The sequence below is a fragment of the Cupressus sempervirens genome, chromosome 11, assembly GCF_028749045.1.
Source record: "Cupressus sempervirens isolate cs-2001-9-10 chromosome 11, ASM2874904v1, whole genome shotgun sequence".
NCBI classification, from domain to species: Eukaryota; Viridiplantae; Streptophyta; class Pinopsida; order Cupressales; family Cupressaceae; genus Cupressus; species Cupressus sempervirens.
The window spans coordinates 855,795,868-855,818,773 of record NC_143128.1 but is presented as its reverse complement, the minus strand read 5'-3'; the positions used below and the strand labels follow the sequence as shown (position 1 = coordinate 855,818,773).

The 22,906-nt window shown below is 33.0% G+C and overlaps 1 protein-coding gene across 1 annotated transcript; it reads left to right on the top strand.

Moving 5' to 3' along the window:
* Positions 1–13,381: 13,381 nt before the first annotated feature.
* Positions 13,382–14,374, top strand: LOC149532221 (uncharacterized). The gene has a single exon (XM_089810693.1). The coding sequence runs from the start codon at positions 13,411–13,413 to the stop codon at positions 13,954–13,956; it is 546 nt and encodes a 181-aa protein (XP_089666819.1). The 5' UTR covers positions 13,382–13,410; the 3' UTR covers positions 13,957–14,374.
* The last annotated feature ends 8,532 nt before the right edge of the window (positions 14,375–22,906 follow it).

Genomic DNA, 22,906 nt, shown 5'->3' with positions numbered 1-22,906 from the left:
GGCTCTAATTTTTAGAGAATAGCCCTACCAACTTAGCAAAAAGTTATGCCACATGGCAAGCTGTACTCACTTGCCCACTAAAAATAAAGTTTTTACTTTTTAAAATATTTTTAATTTTTAAAATGTTCTTTAAACATTCCTAGCAATTCTCAGTGACCACCCACTCTATTTTGAAGGAAGCCCCCCATCATAGGACCCCAACCTCAGTTATCCTCCTGGGCTTCATAATATGCTCTTAGATTTTATGTTTAATGGGTGATCATCTCCTCCCTTTCTAGCTCCCACCTCTCTACTTTCCCATGCCGTCACTTGATATTTCATTTGGTGTTATTCAAATACTAATTATGGGCTTTTAAACCTTACCTTTCCCTCCTTTTCTATAAATTAATAAATTTCTATAAAAATAGGAAGTGTTCATTAAAGAGACATCTTAAGAGTTTTTTAGCACCTTGAAACATGGTATGAGGTAGTTGTTTTGTATTTTAGTTTCCTATTTTAAAGTCTTATGTTGTATAAGTAATCTAAAAAGTAAATTTTTTATAATTTTTTATTGAAATCTTAAAATTACATAAAAAGATGTGTATAATAACTTTCTTACTCTTTTTTAAAAGATTATCTGAAAAATAGATTTTGTGTTTGTTTTGGAATTCTCTTTATGGTTCCCTTCATTTATTTGGAAAAATAAAATTGTCATCCCAAAATCTTTTCCTCCTGTCCTCTATGTGCCCATCCCAGAAATTCAGAATAACACTAGTATAATACTCTAATGTATTCCCACAAATTTATTTCTCTTAATTTTTTATTGAAAACTTAACATCACATTAAAATTGGCGTGTATTATGACTTTCTTACTCCCTTCTCAAAAGGTCATTTGAAAAATAGACTTTATTGTTTCTTTTCAAGTTTCTTTTGTCATCTGATTTTCCTAATGTCAACTAAATAAAATTGTTCACCTATAGACTACTGCCCTCTTCCCAAAAACTTAGAATAACACTGGTTTATTATTATAATATCTTCTTTATTTCCTTCCAAGCTATATTTTCCAATATGTTTTCCAACTCCAATAACATTCCAGAAATTGAAAATACAAATTTATTTCTTTTTAACTATAAAGAACGAGACTGTGAAAAAGAACTCCAATAACATTCCAGAAATTGAAAATACAAATTTATTTCTTTTTAACTATAAAGAACGAGACTGTAAAAAAAAATTCACACCTTTGTGACAGACCTTTTAATACTGTCCTTGCAAAAGGATTTGTTCTATTGTGATTTTTTTTTTCTAATGGTTAAAACTACTTTGAATTTTACAAGATTGATCAACTCCATAAATTCCAGGTATAAGAATATGTTAAATGCTTTGAAGATTTTGTGTGCCAGATTTACTTTTCTCAAAAGTTCTTAATATTCTTTATGTTTGCAGTTCAGTTTGAGAAGTGTTAATGAATATATGAGTATTGAAAAACTATAGATATGCTATGGTAAGAAAGATAAATCTCGGTTATGTTAAAAATTATCTTCCCGTGCATAAACAATTGATGTTTATGATGTTTAATTTTGCAGAAATGGACTGAAGTGATTGAGTGGGACAAATTACATGTCAGCAGGAATGGCATTTGGAGAAGACATCTACTTCTCAACTGAGATGGAACATTTATTGGCGTACTCTTACTCTTCTTGTTCAGTATGGAATGGAACGTCCATGGGAAAAGAAAAGAGTATTCTGTGCTTGCTCTCTGTGAAATCTTCTTTGGCCAGAATTATGTTGTAGCAAATAAGCGTGACTTCATGGTAGTTCCTCCTCAAAATGAGGATGATATTGTCATACATTATTTTCTTGTATTCAATAATAATAACAAAAGAGCTGCATCTAAGAAGACAATAACTGTTGGAAGTATTAGAGTTCTGAGAGGGGGTGAATCAGAACTATATGTATTTAATTCAAAAAATTGATTACAATCCTTTAACAACTCATAACTGAATATAAAGTTGTACTGAAAAATATAAACATACACCATGAACAGAAAGAAATATCAACTCACAAAATATAGAGACACGTATTTTGCCGAGTGGGAAACCCTCAAAATTCCTCAAAAAAAATTTGTCATAAGGAGAAAAAACAGTCCATGAAGCTGTAATCTTTATTGAGCTTCAATTCATTTACAATTAGCAACAAGTATTCAACCCTTTGTGTCTTTTCATATGCTTACAATCTCATATACACATACAAATATATATGCTACATTAATATATGTACATAAGCTTATAATATAGCTTTCAAATCTCAACACTTTACAAGTTTTTCTCAAATGTCCTTGTGTCTTCTTTACAAAAACTTTTCACACACCTCTTTCAGAATTTACAAATGATCTCTATAAATAGAGATGAAATTCGAAATGAATTAGTTATGAAAAACCAACTAAACCAGTTAGGGTCATTATACAAACCTCCTTTATGAAATGTTGTTTTAAAAACCAACTTGAAACAGTTGAGCCTTAGATTTGTCCATGTTCTTTAATCTATCAGTCATTTAAATCTTCAAATTATGCAAATAAGATTTCATATTTGAAACCCTCAAAGAAATGCCTTTTCAACAAATGAAAAAATCTTTCAAGAAACTGTCATCTAGGATACGAAATCAGAAACCCAAGTTTCTTTTTTTTTAAACTTTATTCCAAACCATTAGAGTTTGAAGAAACTTCTACATTATTCACAAAATAATATGCCTTTGAATAGCATCAAATTTTATTTGAAACTAAAAAGAAATGATACCAGTGTTCCAAAGCTTTTCTCGAAATGACACTGGATTTATACAGCAGCCAAGAAACAAAAAAAAAAACTTTTGACTTCAAAAGCCTTATTTGACTGTGCTTATCATTTCTTTTTGAAACTGAAGAAGGAAGAAAAATTTATCTTCAAAACTGAAACCCATATTTCATGACTATATTTCCTTTTTAAAGAAATTTCAAACTTTGCTTCAAATGAAAAAGCATTTCGAATCTTAAAAAAATGCCTTGATCTTTTTTAAATTCAATAGAGTGAAACAGCATATAGATTGCAACGGCATTCTTGGAACTGAATGGAACATACCTGAAACCTTTTTTTACCTCCATCATTTTACCTTCTTAAAACCCTTATCTCATTATGCCTTCACACAGGATTTTATCACAATTTTGAAGACCCCTTTTTATGCCTTATTCTAGTCCATGTAGTCACAGGTAAGATGAAAGGAAAAATAAGTATCTGAATAATCAAATCATAAATCAGGAACGAGTACAGTACCATGACATTTTCTCAAACCTTTTTCTTCAAGCTCCTTCATATTTACAAAACAAGAATGAATTCACGTCTCTGCTGAAAGCATTTCTTCCAAACATTGTATATTCATGGCCAAAGAATATTTTAGTTCATAAAAACTCACATTGTTCAGATTTTCTTTGCATGCAAAACTTTCACAGCAAACCCTTTACATAGGATATTTCTACTTAACCAAATATTTTTGCTTGCAGAAGAAGAATAAAATATTCTTAAAAGAAACAACCTCGCAAACCAAAATTTGTTTGCATGAAAACAAGATTTTAAATAGTCCATGCTTGTCAGACCTCCACTTGCCCAAAAAAAATCACAAAAATCTTTAGCAGAATTGAAGAGAAACACCCACAAACAAAACCAAAACATAAAACATTTTCAAGTCTGCCACACATTCTTTACACTTGGCGAAACTTGTAGGTTGCCATTTAATACTACATACAGTGTTTGTTTAATATGTTGCCGTCAAAACAACAATCATGATTGCCTTTTGATTCTGCTTTTATTCATATGTGCCACGTTTATAAATTGCCATGTTTTCAAAAAATAGCCTCATTATATATGCCATGAAATATGCCATGTACACTCACCACCTTTTCTAGCCATCAATCAAATTTATTTTACCACCTTTTCAATGCATTTTGCCAACATGGTCAACAATCTGCCCCTTTTTTGAGGCAAAAATTTTATCAACTAATATATACAAGATGATATACAAAAAATATTGATTCAATCATTTCCTTATATACCATCTAATATATATGCTGAATGAATAATAAATATGTTGTATAAGTATTCTATAAGAATAAAATGTTGAACACACAATGCTGATATAGAACTAACCACTGAAGAATACTAATCACAAAAAAATAAAGATATGTTATTGATATGCCTGATATGCCAAATGCCAATTGAAACCACTGATATGCCAAATGCCAACTGTGCCAACTGAAATGAAAAATGCCAACTAAGATTAATCTCCCCCAAAAATTTTGCGTCAAAAAATTTGACCATCTACTTTTCATGAAAAATTTCTATGAAAGGAGCAGAAACCTAACATAGAATGTTTATTAACCAAGATCTTATATCAGCATTGATTGAGAGAAAACTCTCAATCTAGTTCTTAATTGTTCAAACAACTCCCTAAGTAGAGTTTTGGTAACAATGTCTGCTACCTATCCTTGAGTAGGCACATAAATCAACTTGAATTCATTATTAAGAACTTTATCTCGAAGGAAATGAAGTTTAATGGCCACATGTTTTGTATGTGAGTGCATTACTAGATTTTTACTTAATTGAATAGCACACATATTGTCACACATGAATTGAAATAGGTTTTGAAACTTGAATACCCAAATCAGATAATTGATAGTCCATCCAAATCAACTAAGTACAGAATGTTGTAGCAGCAACATATTCAGATTCACAAGTAGACAAGGTGACACAATCTTGTTTCTTACTATGCCAGGCAACTAAAAAATCACCAAGAAAGAAGGTTGCACCATTGGTGCTCTTTTTATCATCAGATCCACCCTAATCTGCATCAGTATAACCAGAAAGTGTAAAATCATTGTTGTGAGGATACCATAAACCATAATCAAGTGTGCCTTGAATGTATTTCAGTATTCTATTCACTACATTTAGATGAGATTGTTTTGGATCAAATTGAAATCTTGACACCATACATATTGCTTGCATTATGTCAGGTCTAGATGTTGTAAGATATAACAAACTTCTAATCATGGATCTATAAAGAGTTTGATTTATGGAAGGTGAGTCATCATTCTTTGTTAGTTTGTAGTCTATCTCCATCGGAGTACTTATTGGTTTATAGTCAGCCATATTGAACTTTCTCAACATTTATTTTGCATATTTTGTTTGAGAATGGAACAGTCCATGTTCAAGTTGTGAGACTCACAAACCAAGGAAAAATGTGAGCACACCTAATAATGACATTTCAAACTCAGATTCCATAATTTTTGAAAAAAAAATTGCTAATTCATCATTAGTACACCCAAAAATAATATCATCCACATAGATTTCTATTGCCAAATGTCATCATTTATGACTTTGATATACAAAGTACTATTTGCCTTTCCACAAGAAAATCCATTTGCAATTAAATGTTTATCCAACCTGGAATACCAAGCTCTAGGAGCTTGTTTTAAACCATATAAAGCCTTTTTGAGTCGGTAAACATAATTAGGTTTGTTAGGAGATTCAAAACCTTCTGGCTATTCAATATAGACTTCCTCTTCAAGATACCCATTCAAGAATGCAATTTTGACATCCATTTGCTAAATAGTGAATTTTTTATAACTAGCATATGCAAGAAAGATTCTAATTGATTCCATCCTTGCAACTGGTGCAAAGGTTTGACCAAAATCAATTCCTTCTTGTTGAGCATAACCTTTGCATACAAATATGGGTTTAATTCTAATCACTTTGCCATCTTCATTCAGTTTGTTATGGAATATCCATTTTCCACCTATGGCATTTTTGTCATTAGGTCTAAGAACAAGTTCTCAAGTCTTTTTTTTCTCTATTTGGTTTATTTCTTCCTGCATAGCATTTTGCCAACAGGAGTCTGATAAGGCTTCAACAACACTCATTGGTTCAAAATCTGATATCAAGCAAAAATGTTCAGCAATGTTTGCTTGTTCATCTATTTTTGCCTTTCTTCTAGTTAAGATTCATTTTTCTACATCACCAATAACTTGAGACTCAAGATGTCTCTTAGCAATTATTCTAGAAGAAGTTTTTATCTTTGAACCAACACTTGTTATTTTGAGACTTGAGCAATTTTCTAGTTCAATTTCATCAGCAAGTTTAGTTTCAGCATTTTTAGGATGTTCATCATGTAAAGTTTCTAATTTTTGGAATGATGCATCTTCTTGATCCTCTTTGTTATTATAGCACACAAAATTTTCATCAAATACAATATTTATAGCTTCTACAATTTTGTTCGGCCTTTTCTTAAAGCATTTATAAGCTTTGCTATGCATAGAGTACCCAAGGAAATCCTTTCATTAGATCTTGAATTGAAGTTCTCTAAAGAATCACCATTCTTTTTGATAAACCATTTATAGCCAAAAATTTTGAAATTTTTGACATTTTTTATTTTTCCATTCCATAATTCATATGGAGTATAAGTTGTTCTAACTCTGATTTGTCCTCTATTAAGAATGTAGACAGTTGTATGAACAGTTTCTTTCTAGAATTTTTTGAGAAGTTTTGCTTCATCAAGCATGGTCCTAGCCATTTCTTTTATAGTTCTATTTTTCCTTTCTACAACACCATTGTGCTGTGGTGTCCTAGTAGTAGAGTATTGTCTTTTTATGCCATGTTTTTCACAATACTCAATGAATTCCTCAAAGGTGAATTCTCCTCCTCTATCTGATCTTAAACATTTTAGTTTTAAGTCTGTTTCTCTTTCTACCATTTTTCTAAAAAAATTAAAATGGTCGAAGGCTTCTAATTTATGTTTCAAAAATGTTACCCAAACCATCCTTGAATAATCTATGAACGGCATGAAATATTTTTCACCGTTTAACGAAGCAGTTTTAGTTGGACCACATAAATCAGTATGCACTAGCTCAAGTGGTCTATTTGATGAGTATTCTTTTATTTTAAAAGATACTCTTTTTTTATTTCCTTTTTCACATTCTTCACAAATATTTGCTAGTTTGGTTATTTGTGGTAATCCTCTGACCTTTTTATTCTTACTAATTCTAGCAAGATTATCAAAGTTTAGATGTCCCAATCTCTTATGCCATGGCCAATTCTCTTCTACTTGACTCATAAGACAGGTATTAACCAATGAAGTCTCTTGAAATAGTAGAATCAATTAGGTTATAAAGATTTCCACCTATTCTTAACCCACTAGCAATGACTCTATCTCTTCCATTTTTGATATAGCATCCTTTTGCATTAAAAGAAATAGAGTATCCACTATCACAAATTTGACTGACACTTAAAAGGTTATGTTTTAAACCTTCAACAAAGTATACATCATGAATTGGTGTATTATTGTTCAAAATTATTGAGCCTCTTCCTTTTATGTAGGCTCCTAAATTATCACCAAATCATAGAAAACCTCCATCAAAATCTTCTAGGGTTTTGAATTTGCTTTTACACCCAGTCATATGATGTGAGTAGCCACTATCCAAGACCCAAGTTGTAGGTTTTTGAGAAAATAGGGTTGTTTCAACAATTAAGGACTTTTCAGTTATCCTTACTTGCTTCCAGACTTGTTTCGGTCTCAAATTCAATTTACATTGATTTGCATAATGGTCATAGTGAAAACATTTAAAGCACCTGATAATTCTTCTTTTGGCTTGACTTGTGTTGTTTTCACAAAAAATAGCCTTGTGCCCAAAGATATTGCAATTGAAACAATAACCATTGAAAAATAATTTGGTTTTCTAACTAGTAGACTCTTCAAATGAACTTTGTAAAACATTCAATTTCTTATTATTTCCTTCAAGTAAAATTTTTTGATTTTCTATATTGGATTTGCTTCTTTTAACTCTTCTTGAAGTTTTTGATTTTCAATTTCATGGTTTGAAATTAACTTATTTAATCTTTTAAGTTCTTGCAAAGATTTTAGAAGTTCTTCTTTGAGATCTACTTCTTCATCTGAATTAGATGAAGATTCAGATTCACTAGATTCATTTTTAGGGGTGTGGACTATTTCAGCCATGAATAGTCTTTCCCCTTCTTCATCAACATCACTAGATTCTTCATCAGAATCTTCTTTTGATAGAAGACTTTTCTTTTTATAGTCCTTGAATCTTTTGTTTTTGATTCCAAGGCTTATCTTTGGAAAACTTCTCAATTTTCTCATCACAATCTTCAAGTTCAATATTTGGACATTTTGCAACAAAATGTCCTAACTAACCGTAGCTGAAACATTTAGGTTTTCCTTTATACTTATTTCTCATTCTTCTAACCAACAATGCTTCTAAATATTTGTTAGGTCTGAATCACTCTCATCATGTTTTTTAGCCTTAAAGGCTGTTTCTTTTGATGACGAACTAGCTTGATTGCTAATCCTCATTTCATATGCAGTTAGAGTTCCTTGTAATTGATGCAGGGTCATTTTTGAAAAGCTTTTCTTTTCTTCTAATGTAGATATTTTAGTTTCAAATTTAGATAATACTAACCTAATGACTTTTGAAACTATATCATGTTCTTATATCTATTCACCTAGACCCTTTCTAGCATTTACTACTTCATCAATTCTTAAGAAGTATTCTGCAATGGTTTCATCTTCATTCATTTTTAGATTATCAAAATTTGTTTTGAGAGTTAGCAGTTTGGATTCTTTTATTTTTTCATCTCCTTGATAGATTGTTTCGAGTTTGACCCAAATGTCATTTGTTGACTTGCAATAGACAACTTTAACAAAAATGTCTTTTGTGAGACCACAAAGAAGGGCATATCTTGTCTTCTTATCCAACTCAAATGTTAGTTTATCATTTTCATCAGTAGGGATTGTTGGTGGGGTAGTATACTTTGTAATAACAACATCCCACATTCTTACATCTAAAGAGTGTATAAAGGCTTCCATCATTACTTTCCAAAAAACATAGTCATTTCCATCAAATAGTGGAGCAGTGTTAAGGGAAGCTCCTTCATCCTACGCCATAACTTCCAAATAATCCCTAAAACAATTCCTAAGAGGAATCCTATGCTCTGATACCACTTCTTGGAAGTATTAGAGTTCTGAGAGGGGAGGTGAATCAAAACTATATGTATTTAATTCAAAAAACTAATTACAATCCTTTAACAACTCATAATTGAATATAAAGTTCTACTAAAAAATATAAACATTCACCATGAACAGAAAGAAATATCAACTCAAAAAATATAGAGAAATTTATTTTGCTGAGTGGGAAACCCTCAAAATTCCTCAAAAATAATTCTTCATAGAGAGAAAAACCACTCCATGAATTTGTAATCTTTATTGAGCTTCAACTCCTTTACAATCAACAACAATAACTACTCAGGGTTTTCAACCCTTTGTGTCTTTTTCTATGCTTACAATCTCATATACACATACAAATGTATATGCTACATTAATACATGTACATAAGCTTATAATATAGCTTTCAAATCTCAACACTTAACAAGTTTTTCTCAAATGTACTTGTGTCTTCTTTACAATAACTTTTCACAAACCTCTTTCAGAATTTACAAATGATCTCTATAAATAGAGATGAAATTTGAAATGAATCAGTTATGAAAAACCAACTGAACCAGTTAGAGTCATTTTACAAAACCCCTTTATGAAATGTTGTTTTCAAAACCAACTTGAATTAGTTGAGCCTCAGATTTGTCCATGTTCTTTAATCTATCAGCCATTTAAATCTCCAAACTGTGCAAATAGGATTTCATATTTGAAACCCTCAAAGAAATGTCTTTTCAACAAATGAAAAAATCTTTCAAGAAACTGTCATCTAGGATATGAAATCTAAACCCAAGTTTCTTTTTTTTTAAACTTTATTCCAAACCATTAGAGTTTGAAGAAACTTCTGCATTATTCACAAAATAATATGCCTTTGAACAACATCAAATTTTATTTGAAACCAGAAAGAAATGAAACCAGTATTCCAAAGCTTTTCTCGAAATGACACTGGATTTGTATAGTAGCCAAGAAACAAAAAAAACTTTTGACTTCAAAACCCTTATTTGACTATGCTTTTCATTTCTTTTCGAAACTGAAAAAGGAAGAAAAATTTATCTTCAAAACTGAAACCCATATTTCATGACTATATTTATTTTTTAAAGAAATTTCAAACTTTTCTTGAAATGAAAAGCATTTCGAGTCTTCAAAAAATGCCTTGATCTTTTTTAAATTGAATAGACTGAAACAGCATATAGACTACAATGGCATATTTGGAACTGAATGGAACATACCTAAAACTTTTTTTTACCTCCATCATTCTGCCTTCTTATAACTCTTATCTCATTATGCCTTCACACAAGATTTTATCACAATTTTGAAGACCCCTTTCTATGCCTTATTCTCATCCATGCAATCATAGGTAAGATGAAAGGAAAAATAAGTATCTAAATAATCAAATAATAAATCAAGAATGAGTACAGTACCATGACATTTTCTCAAACCTTTTTCTTGAAGCTCCTTCATATTTACATAGCAAGAATTAATTCATGTCTCTGCTGAAAGCATTTCTTCCAAACATTTTGTATTCGCAGCCAAAGAATATTTTAATTCACAAAAACTCACATTGTTTAGATTTGCTTTGCATGCAAAACTTCACAGTAAACCCTTTACATAGGATATTTCTGCTTAACCAAAGATTTTTGCTTGTAGAAGAAGAATAAAACATTCTTAAAAGAAACAACCTCACAAACCAAAATTTGTTTGCAGGAAAATAAGATTTTAAATAGTCCATGCTTGTCACACCTCCACTTGCCCAAACAAAATCACAAAAATCTTTTGCAGGTTTGAAGAGAAACAACCACAAACAAAACCAAAACATAAAACCTTTTCAAGTCTGCCACACATTCTTTACACTTGGCAAAACTTGCAGGTTGCCATTTAATACCACGCACAGTGTTTGTTTAATATGTTACCATCAAAATAACAATCGTGATTGTCTTTTTATTCTTCTTTTATTCATATGTGCCATGTTTACAAATTGCCATGTTTTCAAAAAATAACCTCATTATATATGCCATGTAATATGCCATGTACACTCACCACCTTTTCTAGCCATTAGTCAAACTTATTTTACCACCTTTTCAATGCATTTTTCCAACATGGTCAACAATAACAACAGGCCACATACTATCAGGAGATATCAATTTGTATGAACATTATGAGAAATTGAGATTTAAAAATTGTGAAGAGGTGATTGATGGAGGATTGGCTGGAGAACTTCTAAAAGTGGCAAGATGTTTCTAGTGGGAACTAGATAAATGTTTTTTTAATTTTTTTCTTTTTTTGGTAAAATCATTTTTGGTTGATCAACACTGGATCCAACCAGCAAACCAATATGAATTGGTTTATAATAGCCCCATTGGAACTGACCATTCAAATTCTTCAAAGAAGTCATTTTGGAAGGTTTAATCAATTTTATCTGCAAGTTATTATGCATTTTTTTTCATTTTCCCAACCAATCAACGTGAAGAGAGATTTTCTTTTTATCATATTTATAAATGTATAGTGGGTGTTACGACTTTTGTTTGTAAGGTCATCCCTCTAACATAACCAAGTCAGCCAGAACCATGTCATTATCCTCCGACACTACAAGTGTCACCAGAGCATCTGACACAAGAGCTACAAAGACTTCATAGTTCTCATGTACCACAATCTGGGATGCCCCGCAAGCATCATTAGGTGAAATTCCCTCATCTGGGCAAATTGGGTCAGAAGAGACAGTAGGAGGAATACCCTCCTCTAGAGCCATACTATCCAGCACCTCAAAGTGATTAAAACCCATATTAGATATTCTATCTTTCAAAGGCCTCTTCTAACCATGCCCCTTAGCTCATGGGTGAGCAAGGGCAAATCCATCCTTATCCTACATTTGAGCCTTTCCCTTTCCTATAGCATTTGATTGATACTTCCCCTTGGTTGTATTATCCATCCGAGCTTGTTCTTTCCCTACAATACCTGCCAAACCACCACCATTGCCGGCTGTAAAACCATCCACTCCTTTGGAAATCAAGTTGCGAGGACACTAGTGTTGTAAATGACCATACTCATGACATATCTGACATTGGAAAGGGAGGGATTCATAATCTAACTGTTGCACTAGGAAGAAGTCCCAAGACAAATTTCTAAAGAATCTAGTAATGAGTTATTCAAATTAATTTCAACACAAATTCTAGCAAAAGAAATAACCTTTCTATCAAGGGATTGATGTGCAATTGTATAATATTTGCATTTGAAAAGTTATGTTAGAGGGATGACCTTACTCTATGCCTAGAGTAAAAGTCAAAGGTAGATTAATGGTATATTCTCATTTGTTCCTTCTTTTTTTATAATTGTGCTTATTAAAAATTACATATATTAAATTAGCAGATGTTGACTATTGAAATGAGGTTAAATAGTGAAGAAATGCAATGAACATTTCATTACTTTCAAGCTCTCATATTAAATGTTCAACATAGATTATCAAATATCTCTCAATCTTCAAGTTAAAAGTTTTTGCTAATTAATGAGAACTAGTTGTTTCTTCCAAAAGATGCACCTATTCATTAAACCTCTATCATCCCAAATAAGGATGACATGTGAGGTGTTTAACCATATCACAAAGTCTAAGGGGAGATGCTAGACATGTTCCAACAACTTCTCCTTAGAGTTATCCAAGGGGATTCAAAATTGCGACCACACTTTGATACTACTCAAAGGGTTTTTTCATTATACCACTACCGCCTTAGTTGAATCTATTAAGGGAATTCCCCATGACCCTACTTTTTATACCATTTGAAGGAAGTTGAACTCTTGTTTGTCCAAAAAGATACACCCTTTCCACAACACTACTACCATCCTAGTCAATGATCTTACAAGAGTGTATTAAACCATATCACAAAGCTCAACAAAAGATATTAGATACATTGCAATACTAATAACTATATTACTACCATCAAATACAACATTTATATCAAGATTGCAAAACTGATACAAAGTGTTTGAAGATGCCAATGCAAGAAGATTTCAAGAATAAAATAACTTACATATTTGGAATCCAATCAAAATTCATTTCCCCGCTATGGCTTAATGAATTGACTCTACGTAGATGGCGTTTGTTCATTGGGTTTATGAAACTGCATTGTTTAAGCCATGCAAAATTTCAACTCCATGTGCATGTTAAATGAGAGGGAAGAGAATCTTGGGAAAAGTAACAGACAACTAGGCACTCCTTAACTCTGCTGCATGTATGGGCGAGCCACTCACCGCCTGTTGCGCAACGGTTATCAAAAACCCTAATCCCACTCTCCCTTGCAACGGTACCTTTTTTCACCAAATATACCCACAAAACTCTTGCTCACCATTTTTTCACTCACTTATATAAAAGCTGGATAAATTCTTGTAGCAATCAATGATTTAGGCCATAATATCAACGACATGGAACAACAGCAAAACAACAATACCACCATTTATGTGGCAAGAGAAACGGCAGTGCAAGCTCTGAATACCATTGTGCAAGTTCACTTCGAGAAGACATTGGAGAAGAAGAGATCTGTAGATCTGCAGAAGAAAGAGCTGTGGAAGTTGTTTCAGGTCTTCTTTGTGTTTCTAGCAATTCTATTTGCAGCAGTGGTGCAGTCAAGCAGGCTCCAATGCAAGCATTGCTGGATACCCATATGCCTCTGCGCCCTCGGTCACATGGCGTTCTACGTGGCCGTGGCCCAAACACTGAGGTGCATAAATGGGTTTAAGTATCAGAGGAGGTGTCACAAGCTGACCCTGGGATTGGCCACTGAGAGGCTGAAGAGGTTGAAGATGGTGAGAGAAGATGTCATTCCTGAGCATGAATATCAGGTGCACTACCAAGAGCCCTCTGAGAACTACTTCAACAAGTTCAAGAGGAACTGGGCTCTCTTTTTCCTCTTTCTCCTCCTCACCTTTGGATTCATGGTCTCTGCATCTCTTACTCTCCTTTGTGCCTAGTCCCTCAGTTTTAATTCGGCATTGCCATAGGAATACAATGTAAGTCTTGATATGTAGGAGATATTTTTTTTATAGCAAGTCAAATTGTGATATTGTTATCAAGACTTAACTGTGTAGTTATTAAGTCAAACTCATCGATCTATGTTTCATGAGTGGTCATTCACATGAACCCATCTCATGAAAATGAAAGAAACACTTAGTACTGATTGGATCTATGGGATGTTCACATAGGTGAAGCACGTGGAGATCAGCCATCCCAGTATTAACTCCAGCTAGAGCATGCTTAACTACAGAGTTTCTTCTATAGTTAAACCAACTCTACTTGTAAATCGATATTTCTACAGAGTTACCTCTATAGTTAAACCCACACTGCTTGCAATGTAAGTCTGATTATACCAATACAATGTAAATTAATACTTTTTAGACTCTCTCTCTCTCTGTACAATGTAAATCAACACTTTTTATTCTCTTTCTCTCTGTACAATATAAATCAACACTTTTTTATGTTGATTTACTGATTGGATCTATGGGATGTTCATAGAGGTGAGGCATAGGGAGCTCACCCATCCCATATTAACTCCAACTAGAGCACCCATCCCAGTATTAACTCCAGTTAGAACACGCTTAACTACAGAGTTTCCTCTAAGTTAAACCAACTCTGCTTGTAAATCAATACTTCTACAAAGTTACCTCTATAGTTAAACCCACACTGCTTGCAATATAAGTCTGATTATACCAATACAATGTAAATCAATACTTCTTAGACTCTCTCTGTACAATGTAAATCAACACTTTTTATTCTCTCTCTGTACAATATAAATCAACACTTTTTATGTTCTCTCTTTACAATGGAGTTTCAATGAAAAGCTGTTTAGTGGACTGTTTAAATATCACACACAAACACTTGATTCTTAAATTAAAGGTATTAAATAATAACAATTAATTTATGTTTTCATTAATATGTAATGCTTAAGAACGGATGATGTTTAGACCAAATTACAGAATGCATCTGAGTTCTTATCAACTTCTTGTATAGAGCTTACACGTTTTTCAATTTCCTTTCAGAGTGAAATGTTGAATAAATTTGCATGCCATGTCTTTTAGATTTCATTCAGTGTTTTCAGGTTTGTCAAGTATGCTGTTTACAGTGGAAAATTTCATCCTCTAACCAGCTAGACTTATCTGCATAGGTATGGACTTCGCATCCAAGTTTGCAAATTGGCATTTTCAAGTAATGGTTTGATCCGATCGAGGAATTATGTCTCTTTAATGAATAGAAGAGCAATGCAGGGTGCCCATGCGCAGTCTAGATTCGTGCTCATTTATTATGTGTGACAGACATACATTTATATGTCCTGAGATTGCCAGACATGTATTTACCTTGGGCAGTCAGTCTCTGACACTTTTGATCTTATTTATTTGTTAATCTCTCTGTTAATCTTATATTGTTTACAAAGATATCTATATCAATTAGAATCGTGACGTTAAACATGAACACCTGGAGCAATCTGTTGGAAGAAGAAAAGATATTAAGGATGGATTGTAGATTTCTTAATCAATACAAAATAGAGGATTCAAGATTTAGAAGGAAGAAATTTTAATAAAAAAACTATTATAGACTTTAATTTTTGATGGGTATGCTTATTTATTTGCTCGTTATCTATAGATAGATCTATAGACTGTTTGACCTTATAAACTTTATTAAAACATTTATTCATTCACCCCATAAATTTTACTTAAAACTATACACATCTTATTAAGATAATAATATTATTATCAACTCTCTATTAATTATATAAGACTCCTATAATTAAAAACAAGATCACTCTAAGGTGGTACTCAGCATAAAAACCATATTAGTGAATTATCTTATACTACCCAGACCTAATCATATATCTGTGCTTATAAAAGCATGGTTCAACTAATCATAAGTTTGATATGGGGGCAGCCCGTGCTCCCGTTTGGAGATCTGGTCCAAAGTTGCATTGAAATAAGAGGGCTTTGAGATAGACATAAAGTTTTGTCTCTATGCAGCGAATCTTAATAGGAATTTTGGACGAGGCAATAATCACAAGGTTGACATTCAATACCAAAACAGTGCTTCTTTTATTATTATGTTTTGGCCCGTTTATTAATGTATGGAACGCTACACCACCCTTCTCTCTCCTTGGTTTCTAAAACTTTGAGAAGTTGTGGTTGAATACTTACTTCCTCATTCCCTGAACCCAATATTGAATAAATTGATTGCAGTTTATGTGGGTTATCGTATATAAGTTTTCACATAGTTTATGTTTAGAAAATTTAATATCAAATTCTATGATACATTTCTAGGAAGAGAGGAAAATTACAGCTATCTATATGTTAAATCTATATGTTAAAATTTCAATATTTAAATTGGTATTTCTAATAAATTTATTTAAGACATCTATGGTATCATTTTTATAATTTGAAAAATATCATTTATTTATTTTTATTTGAAATATTTTTATTATTAATAAACTAATTGAATTTTAGTATTTATTAAATTAATATTATTTTTTATATTAGTCATTCTTATTTTCAAAACTTGTATTCAATATAAATAACTAATTACAACAATATTACATTACTATGCGTGTATGTATATATATATATATATATATATATATATATACACACACACACACATAAACATACATACATTGTATGTATGTATGTATATGTTTGTATATGTATATGTATATGTATATACATATACATATACATACATATATATATAAAAGAATATTGCATTTTGAAATATATTATCAATGAAATTATAATTCAATGCATTATATGGATTCCATGAAAGAAGAATTGGAGTCTTCAAATACCAATCAGACATGGGATTCAGTACCCAACTTTAAAGCCCTTTCTACATCATGGCATCCATCGATAATGTCATCCTTCCCAAAAGGAAAATCCATTGTTGTTTTAGGCAAGTAACCAAAGCAAGTCTCAAAAGGAGACCTCTTTGTAGAAGAATGGGCCGCATGTTTATAAGCATGTTTCACATAATGAAGTCTTTCATCCCACAAGTTAGGATGCTTGCTACAGTAACCTCTAAGTAGATGAACAACTATCCTATTGACTACCTTTATCTGTTTGTCATTAAATTAATTAATATTAATTGATAATGATTTATTTTTATCTTGATCAGTAAAAGACTAAAGTCCTATAGATTATATTAAATTAAAATTTACAAAATCTTCAGTCAAATGGGTACTGGTAGAAAAGAATAGAAAGAAAATCTCCAGTCTTGTTCGAGACTAAGGGTCCTATAGGTGTACAAAGTTGAAAGAGGCATTTTTCTGGTTTTTGTATTTGAAAAAACTCGTCTTTATGTATGTGTAGTTCTCCATCATTTGTTATTGTTTTGCTTTGCCTTTATTAAAGTCGAAGTTGTCTTATGCCTTTATTCTTTATTAAGATTACTTAGTAAGTCCGCCTTCTTCCTGAGTAGTAAATATTTTGCATAAATAACAACCGCTCTTGGCCAAGATCATTGTTAGCATGAAGTAACAAAATATAGAAAATAATAATCATAATGACATAATTTCTAGTTATGAACCATATTATGTATACCATAGGATATGCAAAAATGGAACTAAATTGGAGATGGTAAAAACTCAGTACTAATTATATTGTTAAACTAAGTTTGACCTAATAAAACTACTTTAGAGGTTGAAGATTATTAGTGTAAATAATTCAACATTATTACACTTTACTTAAGTTTACTTAGATTAATGCATTATTTTATTATTTGTTAGTTAACCACCTAGGAGTATGCGTACTCATATGGGTTGTCTTGTTGACAACACAAGAGTTAGCAACTCTAATTTAGCACATGATGTCTACAACATCTTTTTATGTGACACACCTATGTAAGCTTATCCTCTCGTCATCGCACTAACTTCTGTGCTCAATGGAGGATAATTCACTCTTGGTGGACATGTGCTTAGTTGTGAGGCTTATCGCTTTGTTAACTCCTAGTCATTCTAGAGGCCTTTATATATAGGCTCTTCTAGTGTGTATGTACACAATGCTATTCTCATTATTGTTATTCTGATCATACTTTATTGGTCCATAGTGTGCTAGTGCTTGAGCTTCTTGATCTTGGTGTGATTTTTTCCCTAAGGCAAATTCTTACATGATATCAGAGCTGAGGGAGCTTCTCTTCACATAGCCATTGGAGAACATTTTTGCTTCACCTCTCGAAGGACCTCGATTCAAATCCAAAGTATCTATAGTCATTGGGAGCGTCTAGAGCCAAAGCGGACCTCTCCATTGCATTCAAAGCGTTGATTCAGTAAAATTTGACTATAATTTTGCCTATCCTAGGCCATAGTCAAAATTGAGGCAATTTCTTTTGCAAACCGAAACTCAAAGGCCCAATTTGCAAAATTTGGTATGATCTTTTAAATCTATGAATTTAATTTTTAGATCTACATATTTGCATCTCTGCAATTATTTTATTTTTCGGATCTACGTATTTTGTTCGAAAAGTTTTTGGCCTGTAGAGAGCATTTTTTTTTCAGGACACTGGGTGATCAATTCTCAGTGCCCACAGCTGATAGATTCCTCTACAATTCCACGACATATTCCTCAAACTAGTAGATCCAACCACCATTAGCGGTCAAGCACACTTCACATGGCACACAAACTGGTGACTCACCAAGCCACTTTACATCCCATGGCCTTGCAGTTTTAAATAAGAGTGTTTTCCTAGACACAACAAATGTGGGATTAACAATCCCCCACCCACTAGAAAACACAAACACTACCACCGGCTTCCACATTCTAGCTACTAGTAGCCAAACCTCTCGTTGTCAATCTATAACCCTAGCACCACCCTCACTCATCATCGATAATCGACAACTGAAACTCCCACTAGCGACAAATTCACTCTGTCAGTCATAGACTTCATCCTGCCAGTGAGCTTCCTAGTCACCGCTACTTCAAATCTACTGTGACTGACATGTGGATCCATGATTGCTCCCACCTGAGACATGATAGTGCCATGTGGTAACACTTCAGGTGCCAACTCAAAAACCTCTGGCCACACTGTCATTAGAGCTCCATATGCCTGATCAGCAATACGATCCGCCATGTAGATGTTGACTCAGCGATAAACACATCAGCAACCCTTGCCACATCAGTAGTCTGTACCGTATGGATTGCCACGTCTGCTAGGCAGGCCCATTTTTCGTTGATGTCAACTTTTGACAGTATTAAATTTTATGACTATGTGATTGTCATCAGTAGGCCAAGTTACATTGCTATGAAAATTGTTTGGACATCAAATTTAACCTCACAGTTTGTTGAGTAGACCCCTTTCTATATGTATTTTTTATTTGATAGTTTGACTTCGGGAGGCCATATCTCAGTCATCTGGACTCCAAATTAGGTGCAATTTTTTTTTGATTTTAGCTAAAATTTCTTGAACTTTTCAGTGGTTCTATTATTTTCTAGTTTTAATGCATAGATTTGTCAAAAAAATTAGCGTTAGGTGACTGTACCTGTCCAATCCTACATTTTGCAACTTCAAATGCTCATTATGGGCTCATCTAGACACATTTTTAGGTTCTATTTTTTTTTAAAGTGAATAATTTTTTATCTACTTTCTAGATCTACAATTAGATTATAGGTTTATGTGGACAAAAATGCCACTTTTAGAAATAGATCTTTATTGCATTGTATTGCTTTGATAAAACTTCAAAATTGTTGCACATTTAAGCTACATTGGTAAGTACCAAATTTGAACTCAAAGAGGAGGTTGTAAATATTAAAATCAGAAGCCCAATTTTGTCCATTTTGGCAAGTGGCCTATTGTAAATGCACTACATATAAAGTGCCAAAAGCATCACTTTTTGGGGGGGGAGGGGGGGGGTTGGTTCTTTGGTTGAGTGAATAGGGGGTATATTTATTTTGTTCTTGTGTCTCTCTTTCTCTCTTGTGCTCTTTTAATTTTTTGCATCATGGGATCACCTAAAACTTCACTTTTAACTTCACACAATTATACTACATGGAAAGACATTATATGGAGTAGACTAATGGAAAAAGGTTTAAGTCTATATGTTGATAGTACAATTGTAAAACCTACTAATGTTGATGCACAAGTTGATTGGCAAGTTAAAAGCAACAGGCTTTAGGAATTATTAGGAGTTGTGTTCATAGAGATCTCTTCTTCCACATTTCTAGCTTTAAGGATGTCAAGAGTGCTTGGGAGAAACTTGAAGGGTTGTATGGTAAGGCAGATGAGGAAGAGGGATTTCAGATTGAGGATGATCTACTTCTCTTAAATCCTAAGAATTTTGACACAATTCAAGACTATGTCAACAAAGCCAATGAATTGAGATCACTACTTAAGGATTGTGGTAATCCTATGAAGGATGATAGATTGATTCATCACATCTTAAAGAAGCTACCTTCAGAGTATGTATCTTTTGTTTTAAGTTACAACACTCACAGGTTTACCATGGGAAGTGCTTTCACTAAGCCTTCATTTGATGCATTTGCAAAAATGTTGATATTGGAACAATCCAAGTTGATAGATATGGGAATTCTCAAGTCATCCAAGTCTACAACATTGGTGAAAAATTTTTACCAACAGTGAGAAAAAGTAGTGGAAGCCAAAATCACAATCAGAGACACAACAATCTTTCTCCTCACAACAAGGCAATTCTTCTTCCAACAAGAAGGGAAAAAACAACAAGAAGGATAAACTATTTTGTGCATATTGCAAGAAACCAAATCATGATGAGCATCATTGCAAGACTAAGAGAATATATGAGTTGGAAAACTTACTTAGGAAGAACAAAATCAATGTGTTAAATGCTTCCAAGGATTCAAATCCATACACTTCACAAGGAAAAGGGAAAGAATTTATGGCAAGTTCAAGTTCTTTAGAGGAATGGATTCTTGACTCAGGTGCCTCACATCATATGGGTTCTTCAAAAGGACACTTTTCTTCATTGAAGCAATCTAAGGTCCCTCACATATTTGTAGGGAATGATACACAAGTGAAAGTTGAAGCAAAAGGACAAGTTAAGATGGAAAATGGAGAGTTCAAAGATGTTCTCTATGTTCCTAACCTTATCACTAATCTCTTTTCAATTTACCAAATCACTCACTATGGAGGTGGCAATAAAGTTGAGTTCTTTCCTGATTTAGTAATGGTGAGAAATCTTAAGGATGATTCATTGGTTGCAGTGGGTAAAGTTAATCATGACACAAGGCTTTATTCTTTCTCCCACTTTGTGCCTAAGTCTCCTTCACATGCGTTGTTGACACATTCACAATCACAAATTAAATTATGGCATAAGCGGTATGGGCATCTTGCCTTCTACTATCTTCATCAACTTAGCTCAAAAAAATAAGGTCAAAGGTCTACCTACAATAAACTTTTCTAAGGGTGAATGTTCAACTTGTTCAATGGATATGCATCTAGAAGAAAAGTATGACAAAGGGAAGTCTTAGAGAGCATCAGTTGTTCTTGAGTTGGTTCACACAATTCTAGCAAGCCCTTTTTCAATGACATCAGTAAGCAAGGGTCACTATGTCCTCACTTTATTGATGACTTTTCATGCTACACATGGATCTACTTTTTTAATCATAAGAATGAAGTGTTTGATAAGTTTCTAGCCTTCAAGAGTCATGTTGAGAAGCAATCAAGTAAAGTCATCAAGGTTCTTCGTATGGACAATGAAAGTAGATATGTGAACTCAGGACTTAGAGACTTTTGTAAACTTGAGGGTATTGATCTTCATAATCCTATACCATTTAGTCCACAAAAGACAAGTGTTGCAACAATGAGGATTAGAACTCTTAAGTCAATGGAAAGTTGTATGATTCAAGCTAAGTCTCTTGATCCATCACTTGAGGTAGACGCTATAAATTGTGCCAATCACATCCTTAATAGGTCTCCTCATAATTTCTTAGATGGAATGACTCCTTTTGAGGCATGGTGCGAAAGAAAACTAGTTGTGATACACTTTAGATTTTTGGTTGTCCAACATGGGCTTACATATCTTCAAGGGAATGTAAAGCACCACCACCAAGGCCTTGTACTTTCATTGGATATGAAGAAAGTGTTAAGGAATATAGAATTATTGATCCTAGGACTCATGAGATATTCATAGAGTGGAATGTTCACTTTGAGGAAAGCTCACCTAGCTTATCCTCTAATCCTCTCCATACTTCATACATTGTGGAAACTAATAGTGACAACAGTGATAGTGATTCAATAGGTTCACTTGTGGGGGATCCTATTGACAAAAAAAAGAACAAGGTCACAACATTAGCACATTCCACATGCATATATTGCTACAGTGATAGGTCCATGTAATTCAGTATAGTTGGGTACACCTTGTCTTTCGGTTGCAAAATCAGGAGATGACTACATAATAGATATTTCAAGTTTTTTTGTAGACTCCTACATAACATATTTGGGAGACATTATTGATTATATACATCTTCTCTTTGATGAAGATGATCCTTCTTCAGTTGTTGCGAGGGAACACTCTAACCCTCTTGTCCATTCTCTACATGATCAGTCTTACAAGGTTGATATGATTATGGATCCTTATGTACAGTAGTTGCAGGAGGCCTCTTTATCATTCAAAGAGACAATTGATTCTTTTGGATATGTTCTACATCCATCCTTGCTAGATCCAAACATGTTCTTTTTAGCAGTGTTGGAAGGGGCGATCATCAACATCGACACAGGGACAGGTGAGCAGTTTTTAAAGACACCATTCATCTTTAGAATTTTCTCTACACATTGGGGAAGCATCTCATATGTACCTATGACATTGTTTCTTCCTAAAGGTAGGAACATTATTCAACATTCATGGATCAGCTTTTACAGTCATCTTGGAGTAGCTATCACTAATCAACATTCTACATTTGAGGGGGGGGGAGACTACCTTGT